This window comes from Colossoma macropomum, unplaced genomic scaffold, assembly GCF_904425465.1.
Source record: "Colossoma macropomum unplaced genomic scaffold, Colossoma_macropomum, whole genome shotgun sequence".
Taxonomy (NCBI): Eukaryota; Metazoa; Chordata; class Actinopteri; order Characiformes; family Serrasalmidae; genus Colossoma; species Colossoma macropomum.
The window spans coordinates 30,502,108-30,522,980 of NW_023494789.1; the positions used below are offsets into that span (position 1 = coordinate 30,502,108).

At 39.2% G+C, this 20,873-nt stretch overlaps 3 protein-coding genes across 4 annotated transcripts; 1 reads left to right on the forward strand and 2 right to left on the reverse strand.

The window, feature by feature from the left end:
* Positions 1–1,130: 1,130 nt before the first annotated feature.
* On the reverse strand, positions 1,131–12,768 carry eefsec (eukaryotic elongation factor, selenocysteine-tRNA-specific). Its single transcript, XM_036570896.1, has 7 exons — positions 12,167–12,768; positions 8,783–8,990; positions 6,933–7,029; positions 6,572–6,736; positions 4,985–5,614; positions 2,759–2,915; positions 1,131–1,511 (listed from the first exon to the last, which is right to left on the reverse strand). The coding sequence occupies exons 1-7, from the start codon at positions 12,480–12,482 to the stop codon at positions 1,330–1,332; spliced, it is 1,755 nt and encodes a 584-aa protein (XP_036426789.1). The 5' UTR covers positions 12,483–12,768; the 3' UTR covers positions 1,131–1,329.
* Positions 12,769–13,256: 488 nt separating this feature from the next.
* On the forward strand, positions 13,257–18,358 carry ruvbl1 (RuvB-like AAA ATPase 1). Its single transcript, XM_036570897.1, has 11 exons — positions 13,257–13,571; positions 14,096–14,182; positions 14,337–14,469; positions 15,365–15,516; positions 15,605–15,694; positions 16,113–16,262; positions 16,386–16,449; positions 16,561–16,759; positions 17,108–17,210; positions 17,618–17,709; positions 17,900–18,358. The coding sequence occupies exons 1-11, from the start codon at positions 13,431–13,433 to the stop codon at positions 18,057–18,059; spliced, it is 1,371 nt and encodes a 456-aa protein (XP_036426790.1). The 5' UTR covers positions 13,257–13,430; the 3' UTR covers positions 18,060–18,358.
* A 247-nt stretch (positions 18,359–18,605) lies between these two features.
* mustn1a (musculoskeletal, embryonic nuclear protein 1a) lies at positions 18,606–20,615 on the reverse strand. 2 transcript variants are annotated; one of them, XM_036570899.1, is made up of 3 exons: positions 20,369–20,615; positions 20,159–20,285; positions 18,606–18,800 (listed from the first exon to the last, which is right to left on the reverse strand). In XM_036570899.1, exons 1-3 carry the CDS (start codon positions 20,375–20,377, stop codon positions 18,712–18,714), a joined length of 225 nt encoding a protein of 74 aa, XP_036426792.1. In that variant the 5' UTR covers positions 20,378–20,615; the 3' UTR covers positions 18,606–18,711. The 2 variants fall into 2 exon arrangements, with proteins under 2 accessions (XP_036426792.1, XP_036426791.1); XM_036570898.1 differs by having other exon boundaries at positions 20,159–20,291; positions 20,369–20,594.
* Between the last annotated feature and the right edge of the window lie 258 nt (positions 20,616–20,873).

Consider the following 20,873-nt stretch of genomic DNA (forward strand, 5'->3'; position numbering starts at 1 on the left):
GCAAACCAGCCAGGCGACATGGAGAACAATGAGAAGAGTGTGAGCGTGAAAATGTCATAGCAGCTGTGGGATTCATCCTAGGGGGGATTTATGTAAAATCTTTCCATTCCACACGGTCTAATGCTTGCAAACATGTTAACATTATGCATAGGTGGCTATCGCTTGGCCGAACATGTATTCATAGATATACACACAGTTGAGGAGTGGAAAGAGATGCTCATATCAGGTTAAATACAGGTACATAATTATAATTCCTCTTGTTCTCAAGTAACTACAAGTAATGTAGTACTACTTGGTTGGAAAGGATTAAAATCTTGGAGAGCTTGACAGAAAATGATCCAATCAGGATTTGTTTGTCATCCGTAGTATCTAGCTAGACACAGCCAAGCCACTCTTCCATTAGTTAGGACTTCAGGAACTGAACTGAAGGCCTAACATGTCAACATATTAAAAATGAAAAACAGCGGTAGCAGCCCTATGCCATGGCTCTTCACTAAGAGTCATTCTAAAACCACAACATACAAGGTAAAATATATTTTAATATGTCTGTTACAAGCTTCAAATAAAAACATGGAATGTCAAGCTTCAGTGTCTAATCTAAAATGGCCAAAAAGTGTTCATTGAATCACTTTTAGCATACCACTATAAATACTACTAGAGTCCCATAGGGGCACTAGCAGACATTAGAATCATCGCAGTGTTTTTGTTCACATCTGTTTTTGACCAAGTTTTGACATTAATGGTGCAAATGGAAGGCCTAGTACTAATAATTATGGTTTGCCTCTGGAACTACAAGGTCAATGCAACTAACAAGTGGGCTGGTAGCCTAGTGGTAACAGAGGCAAGCTAAAAATTGCAAGGTTGTGTTTTCAAGTCCCAGAACTGACTGGGTACTTGGGGTTGCATCCCTGGGCAAACTACTCAAAACACTTGTGATCGATAATATTATGAGACTTCAAGATATTTTAGTAATACATGCATCACAATATTTTTCTGAGGTTTGACAAGTTAGAACAGACAAAAAGAAACCTACTCTATTTGGTTAACTCCAAATAGAATGAAACTGGAAGTGTTTTTCTTTCAGTGATTTCAGGGCTGGAAATGTTTAAGAATTGCTTCACAAGCATATGTCTTTTTTCCAGTGTTGAGTGTTTTATTACTGCAAGATTGCGAAGTAACAGAATACAAACCTGAGGATAGCACAAATAGAGCTCCTGACACCCTCACATGCACACCTTCAGCACCTCATCTGACCAATCAGAACTCAATCAAGCTCCCCTTCCTGCTCCTCTCAAGTGGTCTTTTCCAGAAGAATTAGCGTTGTCAGAGTCAGGACTGCACCATCTTTTTATGGGGGTCATAGACATATCTTTTGAAGTTCAGGTGAATGGTGATTGGCTGAGAGTCCGACTTGCTTTCTTCATCTTTGGTCGGCTCATTTTTGGCCCCACCTTTTCCTTTTTTCTTGGAAGAAGAGGAAAGTAGCTGCTTTGTTTCTTCTTTCAATCCCTCTGGTGAGATTAAGAGAAACACAGAAAATCGCATTTATTGTCTCAAGAAACACACAGAAAAACTGAATTTAACCTCTCATATCTTAGATAGGAGTTAGTGACTAAGGGAGACTCGGTCAAACGATTCTCAAACTAAGCATCATGAGTCATTTTGCATTACCTGATTTGGGCCATGTTCTGAAATCTATATAACACTGCAATGTTATAATTAAAGGCAGACATAGAAAATAGTAGTGTAATCGGACTTTGTTATTTTTTTATTTGGTTTGATTTAGAATTGTATTTTACGTGACTATTACCGAAATTGAAAAGTACTTTTTACTCAGTTACTGTTTCAAGAGAAAAAACATTTTTTACTCCTTACATTTTCATTTAGACATTTCTTGTTGCAAATCTCTCTTTTTCTGTTGACAATCGGTTGAGTTCTTGTGCAACTGAATTTATTGTTTTATTAAACATCCAACCTAATTCACATCATTGTAAAAGGAATCCACCCACAACTGTGCTAATTTGTGTAGCCTATTAGTCACCACATCACACACCACCAAATAAAGGAACTTTAAATGTATTTGTCATAAAAAATGTACTTTTTAAAAGCACATATTTGAGTATGTTTAAGTGTAGATACTTTTTCACTTTCACTTATGTATATTTTTAACTCCATCCTTCTGTGTTTAAAGAAAAAAAGATTGACAAAATATTCATATGTTCACTTAAGTATAATTTCTCTGTTCTCTGCTGATTTTTCCAGCCCTGATTAAAGACAAAAGCTCGAAACCAGCAATTCTGACCAGTTTTTAGATGTCTAAAATGGGAAAACTCTTTTAATGTTAATCCAACTCAATTCATTCTCCTTTTATGACCTGCCTTTGAGACCTGCCCTCAGGGGCTGATGTGAGTGGAGTTAAATGTGTGTGTGTGTGTGTATATGTGTTTAAGATCTACTTCTGGCTTTAAGGTAAGGACAAGAATGCAAGTACTTAGTATTTTTTTTTTATGTGTAATTCAAATAAGTGCATGTACATGTGCATCTGTGCGTGGCCAGCAATTGAATGAATCACCGTATGACAGGACAAAATAAACTAGAAACGTAGCAAAGGAACCGCTTGAATGATAAAAAAGAACTTAAACCAGCAGAACGTCAACAGTATAAAGAGAATAGATGTGTACATCATATGTAGTGTATTTATATGTATAACGGTGGTGTGTTGGTACATTTGTTTATCCTGTTTGTGTGTATTGCGTACCTGGCACTCTAATCTTGATCTTGCCACTCTGTCCGAAGCCGCCTTCAATGACCCCTGTTTCTCCTGATGAAAGGGTGACCTTTAACCCTACAAACAGCTGAATGTTGGTCTCCTTTTTAAATAGGTTTTTGCCAATCACGGTGTAGTCGTCTGTCACCTGACCACAGAAGAAAAGGAGTTAACAACAGTTAAAAAAACAGAAGTGATCATTTCAAGGAGAATCAGGGGGAATGTAAGCATATCACTTCACACTTCAATACTGTAACACATAATCAGGCAGCAAACAGAATACAGCTTTTAATCTAAACAAGCATATATTATAGTATAAGCAGACAAATTCTGCTTGTGTATTTATAAATGTGTTACTATAATGTCAATATCTGGAATAACTACAGTGTAACTCACAGGCACATCATAAGAACTACTGCAAACAATATAATGCTACACATCAAAGTGACTTTAAAGAAATAGTTTGGTGAAAAACTACACATATTCTCCGTTTACCCCAAACGTAATCAGCCAAGGCAGGTGTGGTGTCCACAGCATTTTCATTTATGCACTTCATTTAGCTAAGAGGCTAATGCACCTAATAAGTAATGGGAGCTTTTATTTCACCAATTCATGTCCTACCAACTGTATGCCTAAATCACATACTCTCCTCAAACCACATCAAGTTGTTAAGTAATCTCAATCTATCCCTCAAATCTAGATACTACTATGTCACATAGTGTCAAAAACCACAAACAAGTCTATTTGAGATTACTTAACAGCTTGGCATGCTTTGAGGAAATGTGTGATTGATTTAGGCATGCAGTTTGCACAATGCTGATTAGTAGCTATAACCCTTCATTACTCATTTGCTCCAGTGCAAAACTAAAGCAAACTTCGGCCACACAAAACAATCTTGGCTGACTGACAACATTTTGGGCAAGGGGAAAGGGTGAATTAGATTTTTCACTGAATTAATTCGACCAATTTTTCAGAAATCAAAATTTCAGCATAATTCAATCATTAAGAAGTAAAAGTCAATCAGAGTCAGAACTGTTCATAGCGGTGATGACAGGAAACAGAAGTCTAAAGTGTTTAATGCGTTTACAAGTTACCTCACAGAAATCTTTTAGACAAAGTGGTCATGAACATTCTGCATGATGTCTGAACCGTTATTTTATGATAGTTTTGAGACCAAAGTTTTGGTCTAAAACATGTTTCAAAAAAACACATTCTTGGCACAGTGGATTTTGTTTTTGAATTACTGCTATTTTACCACTTTACCAACATATTAACGTATAAAAACTCGTGTGTATGTTTACTGGACAGAAAATAAAATGCCTACATTTGCAGACACTGCAGTTAATAAAGTGGCTATATATTTGTAGACCCCTGGTTCCTACCACTATCACTGTAAAGATCTGATCTGGTAAGTTTGTCTACAACACGCTATTTCGATTAAAACAATCTGAATGACTTTGTTTACATTCCAATGATAAAATTATGCAGATATTTTGCAAAACTGGTGCAATTTACTTAATTTTTACCCGATTTTCTCTCGAATTTAGTCGTCTCCAATTCCACCCGCTACTTAGGACTCCCCCAGTCACACGATGCTATCAACGCTAGGAGGGTGAAGGCTAACACAGGCTTCCTCCGAGACCTGTGAAGCCAACCACCGCTTCTTTTCGAGCTGCCGCTCACGCAACGTCACTGGACGGCCGAACGCGCTCGGAGGAAAGCGCCAACCGCCAGATCTGTTACGTCAGCTAACAGACGCCTGCGCTGACCAGCATCGCGCTGAGTGATGGGGGGAGAAGGAGGGGCCATCCTACCCACCCAGAGAGAGCGAGGCCAGTTGTGCTCTCTCGGACTCCCGGCTACGGACGGCTGTAGCATCACTAGGGATCGAACTCGCGATCTCCTGATGATAGGGCCAACGCTTAGACGGTTGCGCCACTCGGGAGCCCCCGCGCAATTTCCTTTTAACGTAGTGATTCTCAGCTCCTGTCCTGGGATCATAGTGCCCTGCAGTTTTGACTATTTCCTGCACCCACACACCTGATCCAACTCACAAAGGGCTTGATTATTATCTCATCTCTTAGACCAGGCGTGTTGGTGCAGGGAAAAAGTGCAGGGCAGTGGGCCGTCAAGACTGGAGCACAGAACCACAGCTTTACACAGCAGGTCATATAATACAGAAGTTGAATGCGTATGTGTTTGGTAAGGGACTGTTACCCGTTCCACTGCTCCTTCTTTATGCTTATCTTTACTAATTTTGAGTCTTGGTAGTGTGGTCTCTGTGTAGTTCTTGTCTTCGAAGCCCTCCAACAACTTTCCATGAAAAGAAAGCCTGCATGTGTTAGCATGTATATCAGAGTCCAATCGTGAGCCAATCACCAAACAGAGCGGTGGACATGTGACTGGCCGCTCAAACTCCAATAAAGCCCACTGCTGTGGTGCCTGCCCCTCAGCATCTGCCTGACCACTGAAAAACTCCTCCTGATGCTGAAACTCCCAGTCAAATGAGAAAGAGTCTGGACTCTGTTCCGAAGGACTTCCATCTGAGGCTCCAGCCTGGCCGTTAAGAGATGCTCTGCTGAAGAACGACACGCGAGCCATCACTGTTTCGTGTCCGACGGTTATGTGGAATTTGGAACGGCTGCTCAGCGCACCGCGGTAGTATTCGATCTTCTGCACAGAAATAACGGCAGCATGAAGAGTTCGTAGTGAGCCAGGTGTACACACCACTCCACGCTCCAGCAGTTTTGGATCAAACTGTGTCACACACACACCAACGCGGTCCCCTTGCATCACACTGGGAACTGGCTTACGGAACATCTGTATAGACTTCACCTTCCGGGTGACCTACAAATCACAGCAGATCGACAAGCCTGAAAATGTTTTGCTACTTCAGAGTGATTTAGTACATTATTTGCAGTTTGGTTTCCTGCATTGCATAAGCTAGTATCAAGTTCCAGTACGAAACTGACAGACACCAACACTGTTTTAGTGTAAATCATACTAAATTTATATTTACAAGCTATAGTGTGTAGTTGATATATTATTACATGGTCAGTCCTGGATAAAGTTTGGTAGAGTCCCTTGATTCTTTTCAGGAAAGTGTTTCTGTTCTGTTCCAGCCAAATTATGTCATAGTTTTTACAAATGAAAAGTGTCTGCAAAGCTGTTTTCACAAATAAAAATCATCACAGCAGCATTTTGGGCATGCATTCTAGTGACATGATGCTTACGACAAGTGAAAAAAAATAGATGTGCGTTACTGGTATAAAAGGCTGTACTCATTTGCAGGTTTGAGGCGGTTTCTTTGGCAAGAGTTTATGAAATGTGTAACATAAGCCCACAGCGTAAGTGATAGGCAATGGTCTCTTTGGTTCACATTTCATGAATGGAACTGGGAGGTGGAGGGGGAGGTGAGGATAGACCGGGAGAGCAGAACTGTATGCAGCCATAATCACTGTAGACTAGATACAAAAACCTCGAATATTTTCAAAGAAATCCTAAAGAAATCCCAATAAGTGAGTCGGTAAACTACAAAAATAAGTTAGTAAACTTTCAAAATGTGTTGAATTGACACCAACTTGACTTTAAAGGTAAAGGTAAAAGCTGAAGAAAATATAGTTGCTCCTATGCTGCAGTGAGACAACAATCAATCCTTGCACAAATTGCAAAATACAGTTGGTAATAATTTATTTAGCACTAATTAGTGTAGTACCTTCAGTTGTGTTTGTGGTTGAAAGAACTTCTTTGGTGCATGTTTCTCCACAATATAGATGTGTGGTATGTGTTTGCGTTTCTACGTACCTTAAGTGCAGGTATCTCCAGAGTGTCATTGACACGCAGCGCCCCCTGCAGAATGGTGCCTGTAATGACTGTCCCTTGACCACGGATGGAGAAACAGTGATCCACAGCCATCAGCAGAGAGCCAGAGGCGTCTCTATGAGGCAGGAATGCCTGGGACTTTAGCAACTAAACACACACAAACACATCAGACAAAACACATTTATAAATATGACCTATCATATGTCCAGTTCAGCCCAAAACCCAATCTACAAGACTCAAGCTAGCCAAATTATTCAAAGTAATAAGTGGTGTCAATATATTGAATGTTGGAGTGCAGCAAAACTGCAGACTGGCAACATTAAAACAAATGTAACAGCCTAACCTCTATAAGTTCTGTAATTCCTTGTGCTTCCTCTGTGTCTGGAGCATCCGGTCCCCCTGGTTTTGCTGCCACAGCAATGACAGGGCAACCTTTAAATCTAACCAAACAAAAAACATACATGATAACAACAGTACATCTAAGAGCAGGCAGATTTAGGAGGGCAATTTGGACCAACATACTGGAACTGTTCTGTAACTTTCTGAGTAACTACTCAGGTAAAGGTGGGCAATATAGCACAAACTGATATCTCAATATTTAAAGACATTATAACTATACACAATAGGCATCATAATATGTTTTTCTGCGATTTGATAAGTTGGACCAGCAGAATGCACTTGTAGTAGCAAAAAACTGCTATCAAAGCAATACAATGATTTTTATTCAATATTTCATACTGCACTGCATTTAATCCAATTAAAGAGGACTGACGATACTCTCGTTTTAAGGAGACATTCAATTGTTCCGTGTTTCAGAAGGACTAATGAAATCCATGAAATGCTCAAAAAATACATAAATATTGTGACAGAATGTATAACAATGTCTTAATACTGCCCACCCCTAAATTCAGGTGAAATTTAGGTAACTTACAGTATCGTGCAAAAATCAGACACCACCTTTTACTCATTTAATTTTTAGTCAAAACTGCATTAAAGTAATTCATTTATCAAAGTCATGAAGAAAGCAGAACACATACAGTCAAATGCAAAATTCTGAACAGCCCTGGTCACATTACATTTTATTGATTTTCTAAGACAAAGTAAGTTAGCACATCCTCTACAGTAAACAAACTTAAATGGTAATTCTGCTCATGTAAGAGCACGATTTCCATTTATTTGTTAAATTTAACATGTTGGAAAAATTAACATATAACACATTGAATGGGTCATAGCCTTTGTTCATGCCACATATTTTGTTATATTAATTTTTCTAATATACCAAATTCAGCAAGTATACAGTAATTGTGAGTTGAGATGTGCAGAAGTGTGCTCCTTGTAGAAGATATGTTGACTTATATTCACTTAGAAAGTTAACAAAATATGTGATTTGACCACACACACACACACACACACACACACATAGGGGCAATTTAGCGTGTCAAATTGGCCCGACTGCATGTCTTTGGACTGTGGGAGGAAACCGAAGTATGTAATTTGACCAGGGGAGCCCAAATTTTTGTATATAAATGTATGTTTAAAATAAAATCATACATAAGCCACATCAACTACATGTAATGTAACATTTTGCAGTATTAGTGTGTCCACTCTTTATTACAGCGTCCATTCTTTTTAGTTTCCTGCTTTCAGGTTTTCAAAGAAGTCTTACAAGTTGGCTGCATTTTCTACTTTTTACAATCCAAGTAATTCTAAACATGTTCAGTGATGCTGAGGTCTGGACTTGTGTGGTCAGTCCATTGTTCTGAGAAACCAGCAGCTTCGTTGTTGGATTAACAGATTTTTTGTCTATCTCCTTTTCTCAGTAAGAGCTTCGCTACACATTCTCACAGTGGAAGGATGGACAGAAACACCTGTGGATCCGAAGCAAGTGTGGAGCTTGATTTTTTCTTATCACTAAAAGATGAAAGCTTTAAGTTTTGGTGGTTTACCAGGTCTTGCACGGCTGTTAGGAGTGCCAATTTCTGTAGTAGTTTTTTGAGCTCGAGTTTTGGAAAGTCTGTTTTTCATTTATTTTCTTTTTCTCTTTATGCAAGCAGATGATCTTATATTGCATTTCCTCAAAAATATCTCCTGAAAATCAATAGCTTGAATTTTATGGTCCTTTTAACTTAAAATTAAATGGAGGGTGGACCTTTGCACTATTGTGTATGTTACTGTATGTCTGCTGTTGTTCACCTTGTGTTCTCCAAAGTTTTCTGCATCCTCTTTGTCATCTTGTCGATGGCACTCTGTTTCTTGTCACTAGGTAACAGATCAGTTTTATTGAGGATGACAATCATGTGGGAGCAGGTGAGCTGACCAATCACGAGACACTCTGCCGTCTGCGTCTGCATACCCTTCACCACATCGACCACCAACAGCATCAGATCAATGATCTGAGCACCTAAAAACACACCAGAACTGAGGAACCAGAACTGTTACTAAAACACGATTCTGAGAACAAGCACAGTTGAGATGAGACCAAGAGAAATTTATAATGGTATGACATGAGAGAGAGAGAGAGAGAGAGAGAGAGAGAGAGAAAAGGTGGTCTTTCCTTTTTCTCCTTCATGCTTGTTCTTTACGGAGTGTTCCCTCGGGGGGGAGGGAGGAAGTTTAGCTGGAACCTTAAACACCAGCCTTCCGCCTTAATCAACCACATGTGCCCCCCAAACACAAGCTACATCCTTGTAAGTGGTCTCAACCTTCTCCTCTCTCCATTCCTCTCTTTCTCTAAATATATTTAGTCTTAGTTAAGTAAGACCTCAGAAGATTCTACTTCCCTCCGAAAGCCCCCTCCCTTCCCCCCCGCAACCACAGGGCCTCTGAGACGAGGTGAATATGGATACAGGGAAACCAGCCTGTCTGACTACACATCTAAACCTACAGACAGCTGTGCAGAAGGCCAGCAAGACTGTTAAATGCATGTAAAATTTGTAACAAACACTGGTTTTATAATATTCACCTGCACATTTTTAAAAATCTCATTAATATGTAGCTCAAGTTACATCATATTTAATATATTTGTTGCACACATTTGTAACCCCACAGGAAAGGGACTGTTTATGACTCCTGTGTCTGTCCGTCTGTCCACTGACCTGTCCATCTCTTACTTTAAATGGCCCATGTCATGGAAAAAAATCACTGTTATTAAACAAGACTTTAATGTAACTCATAAACATTGTTAACATCTCAAAATGTACCATTAACTCATGGAAACTAAGCTGAAAAAACAACACATTTACATATATCCATATCATTCAGCCTACAACAGTTTAGCCCCGCCCATTCACACTTAAGTTACGAGGAGCGTTTCAGCCAGGACCGCTTTTGGAGGAAAATAAAAAAAAGTATGGGGCACAATACAGGGCAGCCAATCAGAACAGAGGTCACTTACACAGATCAGTCTTAAAGGCACAGTAACAAAACTGTTACTTCATCCTAAAGAATAAAGAGAGGTTGGAATAATAATAGTTAAGATGTTTTTGTTACATAAAATCACACAAAGCTCAAATCAGAAGCTGAGATTATGTAGGATATGGGCCCTTTAAGAGAGCTGTGTAGGAGACGTTTGTGCACTTGTTTACATATATACTGCTGTGTTGCTGCATGCTTCACGTGTCTCCGACCCTAATCTGCAACCAACTCGTGTTCTTCACAGCCCATGTTGAGCAGAACATATCAAAATTTCCTCTAAAAATTGCTGTTATCCACAGTGTCCTGAGCCTAAAGGACAGAATTATTAAAGATCCTTTACAGAAAGTGCTCCTTTAAGGCAACGCTTCCACCTTCAGATCACAGCTGGAAGTGCAGGGTCATAAACGCTGGACTAAGAGAGTGAAATCCTGCTGCTACTGTACATTAATTGTTTAGAATAATTGATGGATGGATTACAAGGACAAACTCAAAACAATAAACCAAGAAAAATGTTATTTTTTATCTCTTGTGCCATTAAAAGTGGAGTGTTTTTGTGTGTAACATTACACATGAGAGTTACATGGAATGTACACACGCAACTAATTCTGAGGAAAAGAGTGGAGGAAATCGTTCCCAAGCTCAGATTTCATTATTGCTTGGCTGTGGAAAAAAATGCATCACCGCTATGACTATGCCACTTCAAACAAATCCAAGTATTAAAGAGTAGGTTCTGTGTAAATACATCCACTTTTTCCTTTGAAAAGCTCTACACAGAATGTGTATTTAATACAACTGCTTGACTCAAGTAAAACTAAAGGTAAAAGTAGCTACCACAACAGAACCTGAGTAGGAGTAAAAAGTATGTGAACTGCTGTGGAACATCTGGGTACATCCGGTATGTATCAGAATAGGAACCTGTCTATTTATTGGATATTAGACCAATGATTACATAACAGATATCTCATAATGCATTTGCTGTACTCGAGAAGATAAGGGAGCTCAGATCAGGAAAGTCAAACTGGACTCCTTTCAGGTCATGGCTCTGCAGAGATTAGCATATTCCTCCTTCTAATGCTTAGAATTCAGTTGATTAGAATACTGTTAATTAGTTGATTGTTAATTAACTAATTGTTAATATCATATCAGAGTCAGTTGAGTTTAATGAAACAGAACAGTGAAGTCTGCAGAGCTGTGACGTCTGACGCAAGGCTACTATGCTAAAATGTCCATTTTATTAATTTTACTGCATGTTAACCCTCTACAAATGCTACAGTTCACCATTATGATCACTTTTGTTTCCAAAATTGCTGTTTTTTAATAAATAATAATAACTTATTTGATGTAGATTAAACAATTACAAACAAGACCAAAGGGTCTTCTTAGATGTTTTATTAAAAATGTATGGTATTTATGGAATCAAAAAGAACGTATTAAATCATATACTGTAATCCTCAGTTCACAGCAATTTTTTTCCCTTTTTTGTCTCGACACTTAATCACCACTTCTGATGAGGAATTCTGGATGTTATAAAGGATGGAGGTTTTATTATAACCTCATTCTTGATCTTATACAGTTTGAAGTAATATGTACACATTGCCAAAGTTTCAAAACGTGTCATTCACTCCCCGGTCCATACAGTCCATATAAAAAAACCATGTTCCAAAAATAGACCGCTTTGTTTCTGTGATGCCACGAAAAGTAACTGATGTAACTGCATCTACTCACCTGTTCAGCTTACAGCAGTTTAGCTCCGCCCATTTAAACTGAAGTTCTAAGCAGTGTTTCAGCTCTGAGTGCTTTTTGAATGAGGCACAATATAGAGCAGCCAATCAGAACAGAGCACAACTATCTTATTTCAGTCTTAAAGGCACACTAACAAAAAGAGGCTGGAAAATTGTTGTGTAAAAATGAATTATGACCACACCAATCTTATAAGAGGACCTCGGAGAAAAAAAAATAGAAGGAAAGTGTAGGACGCGGGCCCTTTAAACATTTTTCTATATTTTTGAACGGTGGTGTAAATAAAAAAATTATCATTTGAGGATAATTAAAAAGTACAAACGCCTCTAAATTTTGTTTAAGCAGACTTTTTGTAGGTAAGTTACTTACTACCCTGCTCTGTTAATAACTACCTACAGACAGAAACCCACACACTCAGCTTACCACCAATGATTGTCCGAATGAGAGACGCATGTCCCGGACAGTCCACCAGTGTGAACTGTAAGCTGTCGTACTGTCTTTCGCCGCAGGCCTCTCTCAGGTGCTCGGGTAAAGGCACGATGAAGGCGCTGAAGCCCAGATCCAGAGTGATGCCTCGCTCTTTGGACTGAGGGTTCTTGTCGAAGGCGGCGGTGGAGGCGGTGCTGCTCAGAGCCCGGGCCAGAGATGTCTTCCCGCTGTCCACATGGCCCAGTACACCCACGTTAAAGTTTAGGATTCTAGGGAGGCTGTTCCCTACACTGGCGCTCGGATCTGCCATTAGTATGAACTACAGAGGGCAGCGAACGAATGGAAGAAAAAGAGAGAGAGAGACGACAGGGAGCCCGTGGACTTTGATCAAAGACTGACGCTGCGCTCTCAGCTATTCTCACACACAGAAGTTCTACTGACCTCCTCTCGGGGTGCAATTTAACCAAAGCCTTTCACTTTAAGATACACGGATGACAAAAATGACTAATTTAGATCTTAACCCAGGCCTCATCTGCTCTGCAGTAACGTTAACGTTATGCCATATCATCTGACAGATGCACTTCCTGCGTTGCCAAAAACATTTCCACCTGCTAAATTTGATTCTCAGTATAGGTTCCAAGTGAGGTTTGATCCGTGTGCTGCCACGAACCAGCATGCAAAGAAACAGTCACGAAATACTTTAATATAAAGCGAATAACCGTGTTTGCGCTCACATGGAACGACTGCAGGTTTATTCAGAAATACGGTGAATAACTTAACGGACTAATGGTGTCGAGTTACGTTAAAACGAGGGATGTCGTTAATGATAGTATTAGAGAAAAGACACTAAAACAAAGGCATTCGAAATGTATTCATTAACTGTCTGTGAAACATTGTTTTTCTCACTGAAGTTAATATGGAGTGAAATACAAATTGTAAAGCTCACAACACATCGCCTCTGTTTCTATACGGTTCTTCAAACTAGTACACAAGCGGAAAAGGGGTGTATAGAAAGAGCTTCACCTTTGATAGACATCGGTGTCATCCAATGAACGAGCAGATTTGAGGACTTCTAACCAATAATCATTAAGAAAAGGTTACCGGAGGAGGTGACTTCCCCAAATCTCCTTGGTAACCCGCATGGAAACGCGGTCCCCCGTGTTTGCAGTCGCGCCGATTTCAACGGCGAAAGTAGGCGGCCGTTGTTGAAGACAGAGAGAAGTGTTTTTTTTAGCTTTTTGGACCACAGCGGAGAGCCATGAAGATCGAGGAGGTGAAAAGCACAACGAAGACCCAGCGCATCGCCTCTCACAGCCACGTAAAAGGCCTCGGCTTGGACGAAGCCGGCAATGCTAAGCAGACTGCGTCCGGCCTGGTGGGCCAGGAGGCCGCCAGAGAGGTAGCTAACTAGCGTTAGCTAACGGGAGCTGTGCTAACCAGCTAACTAGTTCATTTTGGTTGGCCAGACTGATGAATAACAGAATGAGGGAATGAGGGTACATAAGTTATTCTGGGTCATGAAAAGTGTAACTCTTTAGTATGTTCAGCTAGCTAGCTAATATGGCCATCATATGCCTTCATCCTGTAGCATTAAGTTATATTAAAGCTTTTTTGCTAAACGTACTGGCTGTAAAAAGTCTAAACGCTAACCTACGGCATTCAGATAGATACGTTTTATTTAACTGAGGATTATTTTAACGTCAAATTGTACTTTTTTTCTCTACACACATTCCAACAGAGCATAGTTCCAGCGCTATTTTGAGAAATTATACTCTGACACTCTCCTGAAGAGTTAATAAATAACTGTAGCTAGCTGACTGTGTGTTTGTACATGGAGAACACACCTGCACTGCATGATCGTAGAAAACAACACATTAGCTCATTTACATGAGTTTGAATTTTAGCTTTTTTCCCTTTGGTCAGGCCTGTGGCATCATCGTGGAGCTGATTCGTTCTAAAAAGATGGCCGGCAGAGCTGTATTACTAGCGGGACCACCTGGAACTGGAAAGGTATCTACACCAATAGTGGTTACTTTTTCCCCTCGGTGTGGACTGTTACGCCCGAAAGTGGTGACATGTCTGGCTTTGCATGCATGAATAATTATGAGTTGCTACTTGTTGGATTGATGAACATGTGCATTAATCACCTGTTTATGTCTTACAGACGGCTCTAGCATTGGCCATGGCACAGGAGCTGGGGAATAAGGTGCCTTTCTGTCCCATGGTGGGCAGTGAAGTGTACTCTTCAGAGATTAAGAAGACAGAGGTACTGATGGAGAACTTCAGAAGAGCAATTGGTGAGTCCCACATTCATACATTTAAGAAAAATGGAAGCCCCTCTATAGTAGAGGAGGGGAACTGAGGGCCAGAGTCCAGCACAGTTTGCTGATTTCTCTAATCTGACGCAACAACTAAATCTGTGTTGAATCAGGTGTATTCAAGCAGGAAAACCACCAAACTTGCCCTCCTGAGAAAGGTGTGTGTGTGTATATATATATATATATATATATATATATATATATATATATATATATATATATATATATATATATATACACACACACACACACACACACACACACACACACACTATATGCATGCTTGTATGTGTTGATCTAACCTGTCAGAGGTGAGGAAAAAGAAAAGAAATAGAGCAAGAAGGAGGCCTACATCACAGTCCCTCAAAAAAGTACTTTGTGAGACCAGAGAGGGTCTATTGTGCTGCTGTCATCATACTCCCTACATTTGCCCTTTGCATTTGGCTCGTGGCATACACACCCGCACACACACGGTTACCTGACACCAAAAGGCAGTGCACAGGTGAAACAGCGGCTACTGTGTGAACGGAGAAGCTAATCTGTTATTAACCCACTCTATAGCATTACACCCACCTACTGTACCAACTGATGAAGCAAATGTCTGCGTTTTACTGCATTTGCAACTCTATACAGATAACCTTTACATTTATCTGTAATGCTAATCCATATTTTTACATTTTCTAAATGTTTATGTATAGGCCTAGACAGGCATGTACATGAAAACTATTGGGTAACGGCATAAGCCAAGAATTCCCAAATTGGTGCATTCCTATCAATTCTGTATCTTGCTTTGCTTACATTTAAAATAGTTTTGTTTCAACTATTTTCTTCTTCGTCAGTCAAATCGTTTTATATGAATGCTATGAATGTGTAGGTCTGAGAATTAAGGAGACTAAAGAAGTGTATGAAGGTGAGGTGACTGAGTTGACCCCATGTGAGACGGAAAATCCAATGGGCGGCTATGGAAAAACTATCAGTCATGTCATCATTGGCCTGAAGACAGCAAAGGGTACTAAACAGCTGAAGGTAAACAAAAATAGATTTTTTTTGTGAAATTAGGAAAAATATGGCTTGTAAATAAATACACCATTTATTCTGTTTCTCTGTTTCATAGCTTGATCCCAGTATCTATGAGAGTCTGCAGAAGGAGAGGGTGGAGGTTGGTGATGTCATCTACATTGAAGCCAACAGTGGGGCAGTCAAGGTTAGGACTCACACAGACTATTGCTCTGTCTCTTCCATACTTGCAGGTTTGGTGTGTTGATGTATCCTTTAGTCAGTGCAGGTGGGCAGGCCGTCTGGCAAAAGATTAAAGACAAGACTGTATTTCAAACTGCTGACAGACCTTTCATGCTCTCCATACATATTGTGGCACAGTTCCTTGCATTGCCTTCTCACTTTCAACAATACTGACTTTCCAAAGACAGCTTCTTAAAAAGAGGTCGCCTGCTTTTTGACAAAGGTGAAGAAGACATGGAGGAAAGATGTTTCTTTGAATGTGTATGTTTGTCTCTGGTTATAAGATTGGTGAATGGTTAACCTTCTGTTCTGTAAACGTATGATACCTACTTAATGTTTACAGCTGTGTTCATTCCGTATTCTGTGCTGTTATTGGTCCACAGAGGCAGGGACGTTGTGACACATTTGCGACAGAATTTGATTTGGAGGCAGAAGAATATGTGCCATTGCCCAAAGGAGATGTTCACAAGAAGAAAGAGATTATACAAGATGTTACGCTACATGACCTGGATATAGCTAATGCACGACCTCAGGTATACACAAAATCACTGACTCACAAATGCACAGAACATAAACTGTATCTCAAAAGCTTCAAAGTCAAATATGTTTGAGTGTATAAATCGCAGTGTTGCACTCATTCTTGCTTTGTGTGTCAGGGAGGCCAGGACATTCTTTCTATGATGGGTCAGCTAATGAAACCCAAGAAGACTGAGATCACAGGTAGGACACTTTACAACACACACACATCATTTTATTCTGTTGAATTGGTTCTATATATAAACAATCTAACTTCATTACTGCCATGCTAACTCTTGGTGTCTGTGTTTGTAGATAAGCTGCGAGGGGAGATTAATAAGGTGGTAAATAGGTACATAGATCAAGGTGTGGCGGAGCTTGTGCCTGGTGTGTTGTTCATTGATGAGGTTCACATGCTGGATATCGAGTGTTTCACGTACCTGCACCGAGCTCTGGAGAGTTCCATCGCTCCTATTGTAGTGTTCGCATCTAACCGGGGAAACTGCCTCATTAGGTAGGACTTTTTAAGGTCTTTATGAAGATGAATATCTGCATGGAGAAGTGAAATATTGTGTATGTAGTGTTTTAACCCCTGAACCTTATTCTTTTTTCAGTTATTAATCTTAAGACTTATGACTTAGTAACTACTATGAATTATGTAATTACTATTGAACTAAAATGTAATAGTAACATGTAGATATGAAAGTAAGGAATTAAATGGGCTTCTAGTACTTTAAGAATGTGTGCTTTATTTTTGAAGACTTTGAACAGATGTAGTTAGTGAATTTGCGTGGCTATAAGTGAGTATGATTATTTAAGCTGATGCAAGTCGGTTAATTTTTTTGTTTGTTGCCTTTCTCAGGGGGACGGAGGATATCAGTTCTCCTCATGGAATACCACTCGACCTTCTGGATCGAGTCATGATCATCAGAACCATGCTGTACACTCCTCAGGAAATGAAACAGGTGAATGCATACAAAAAAAAGAGACAAACATGCCATTAACATGATTATTTTTCCATGGTGAGGTAGGATAATGTCATTTTATCACAGGATGTCTGAAATGTTTATGACCGAATCACGCTGGATAAGAAGTCTTGGTATGAATTAGAGGGACTGAAGTAAATCATGGCTACACAACTTATGCACTGAAGAGTAGACAACACGTCAAAACATTTAATTTAGTTGCTCTTTTGTTTACCCTAAACAGCTAAAAGCACATAGTCTATAAAAACTACTGACATGGTAGATTTGGATGGGACTAAAATAACTGACAAAAGCTGGTAAAAATGATGTTACCTCACCTCCCCGTGTAAAACTACTATTCAAATAGTACAAAAAATATGTGCTAATGTCTGTATCTGCCTTTGCAGATCATTAAAATCCGAGCTCAGATAGAAGGCATCAACATTAGCGAGGAGGCTTTAACTCACCTGGGAGAGATCGGCACCAAGACAACCCTCAGGTAACTTGAAAATCATACACATGACTCATTCCCACAAATACCTTATAAAGTCACATCCTCTAACAAGACACATTGCAGGTTAGGTCTTATAAAATGATCTTGGTGTTCTGCATCATCTCTGAATACTCTAAGCAGTTCACAGCACACTTAAATCATTGATTATTTGAGGTCTGTGTGTTTGTGTGTGCAGGTATGCAGTGCAGCTCTTGACTCCAGCCAATCTGCTGGCACGAGTTCAAGGTAAGGAAGGAGTAGAAAGAGAGCAGGTGGAAGAAATAAATGAGCTCTTCTACGACGCCAAGTCTTCAGCAAAGATCCTACAGGACCAGCACACCAAGTTCATGAAATAACTCTCCCATTCAACCCTTTGCTGTACTGGCCCTACCATTCACCATTAATCTAATCAAGCAAAACAGTGCGCAGGTCAATCTGGCCTCATTGCCTACGCTGTCAGACTTTTGCCCCTAAAAATTTACTGTTAAACAAGAATTACTCTTACCTGTCATCCCTCTGCTTAATGCGGGTCTGTGACTTTTTTTCTTTTTTTAGCCTTTTGAGCTGAAGACTTTTACATACTGTTAATGTTTGTTATTGATAAGATGTGAAAAGCGATGTAAGAAATTTAAATAAACTTGTCTTTCTAATCATGTTCTGTATGTTTAATATTTGACATGCATAACACTGTGTCTCAGTCTCCTTTCAAACAAATGGCCTTTATAGGAAATTCAGGCATGTTAACTTATAATTATTTAAAGTTTATTATTACTTCAAGGTTTTGAAACAACATAACTGTATTATATTTTAATCAAGTAACTATACAAAAGATATACTTTAAAGTGACAGAACATTCAGTATAGAGCAGGTAACCGTGGCTGTCCTCAGTGACTCAAAGCTCATCATGCAAGACTTTCAAAGTTTTTATTGAACACTTTTCTTAACTCAGCACATGAGACAAATTTTGTAAATCTGTAGTACTGAAACTTGAATTCTTCTCTGCGAGTTCTACTTTTTCCTGCTGGGTTTGTTGAAGACGGTCTCTCCACCTGAACGAACATTGCTGAATACAGATGGAGCGACTTTTCCAACACGCTCTGATGAAAGAAAACAAATTAACACATCTTCAGACAGGAAAGCACGATAATAGTATTGTTAGATAGTAATTTTAAAAACCTTGTTGTCAGACATTGTTTCAATGTAGATGTTTCAGTAGTTTAAACTGATATTTGGTAATGTATGTATTGTACTCTGGAAGAGCAGGACATTTAATGAGTATGTTTTAATCCTCAAACTCAATTAAAAGCTTAAATATTTTAATATTTTTTGCAAAGGTCCGTTTGGGGCTCATTACATTATTTTCTTGATACAGTTACTTAATATCTTTATTATTTTCTGAAAATTGACCTAAAATCTTGAAATAATGACTCCTTTTCTTGAAATATTGACTTAATATCTAGAAAGAATGACTTGCGTTCCCAAAATGTTGAGTTAGTATCTTGAAATAATGTCTTGTTTTCTTGAAATATTGGCTTTATATCTTGAAATAATGACATATCAAAATATTGACTGTCAAAAATAATGACATTAAATTTAAAGAAAGTAATGAATTATTTGGGCACAAGTCATTATTACAACATTCTAAGTAATTATTTATAAAAAGTCATTACTTCAACACAGTAAGTTAGTATTTTGAGAAAATGTCATTAATTTGATATCCTAACTCAAACCTTTAAGAAAATAAATCAATCATAGTTTTAACAGTTAAGATTTTAAGATACTAAATTAAAATTCTGAGACAAATTTGACACAGCAAGTCAATATTTTGTGAAATTAAGTAATTTTTCAAGATACTAAGTCAAACCTTAGAGAAAATACAATAAAATTACTTTGACATAGTCAAAATTTAGAGAAACTGTAATTATTTTGAGATATCAACTCAAATTTTCGAGTTGAGTCAGAAAAAGAGAAGGGGGAAATAACTGATTTTTTTCTTCTCTACCTGGCAGGAATAGGCTTCCATATTATATAAATATAGTAAAATAAAATTCACAAGAAACATATTACATCGCTGCAGTCCTTAGCTAAACAGTGGGTTGTGTTGTATGCCTTAAGCAGTTATGTGACAATAATATTATGTGACCACTTATTACTGAGACAGATGAATACAGGCTAGACTAGAAACTTCCATATAAACACATATTTGTCACTCTCTAGAGTGCATTTGTCTGTGTGTCCCAGCCTCGAGAGCCTGTGCTACTTTATATGGAGTGGAAACAGCAGCAGAGCCAGCAGACCATATACACAGACACACACAGACACACACATTTCAAACCCCTTCAGAGAAGCAGCCCTGCTCTGAATCTTACATACAGTTTCAAACATCAGGGTCCCACTGACCTACTCACCAGCACTGACTGCACACGCACAATCATTTAGTGCTGAGATTACTCACCGCACTCCTCCATCACCTGAAAGGTCTTACTCTTCACCTCCGTCCCAGAGGCCAGCTTTTCTCTCGCTTGGATTAGGTCTTCATCTCTCACTTCCGGCCTCTTCACCTTCCCCTCCTCTTCCTCCTCCTGTAGCTAGAGAGAAGGGAGGATTAACGTTCCTCTGCTGCTGAAGGCTTCTTTTGTTGTTCTAATAAGTTGCTTTCACATACCTGAGACATGCTTGCAGTTCAGGAGCTTCTAGATACTGAATAAATCCAAAATTTCACTGCAGCTTTGCAGCATGTGCTTGAAGTCTTGTTTGCTTTTAGTTTCTCTGTTTCCCTCCTTCCTTTCCTCTATTATTCCTATTTATACTCACACACCCTTCCCTTCCAGAATTCTGTCCACATACAAACCCTAGGGGACTATAATACTTTTAGCCAGAACATGAGTCACTCTTTAACTCCTCCTCCCTCTCTCCTCACTCCTTCCATTCTCACGGTGATGTACATGATAATAATGGGGTGACGGCTGTTTGTTCCAGATGCTTCCTTCAATCCAGCAATGACAAACTTATGTGCTCTTAAGTGAACATGTGAGGTAGTGGTGCTGGATCACACTCTGATGTTGTACGTTCGTGTTGGTCACCACATGGTTTTAATTAGTGTTGTTTTTAGGTCAGTGTGTAGACTGTTCCTTGTCTCATTCTACTGAAATGACATACTGTGCTGTAGA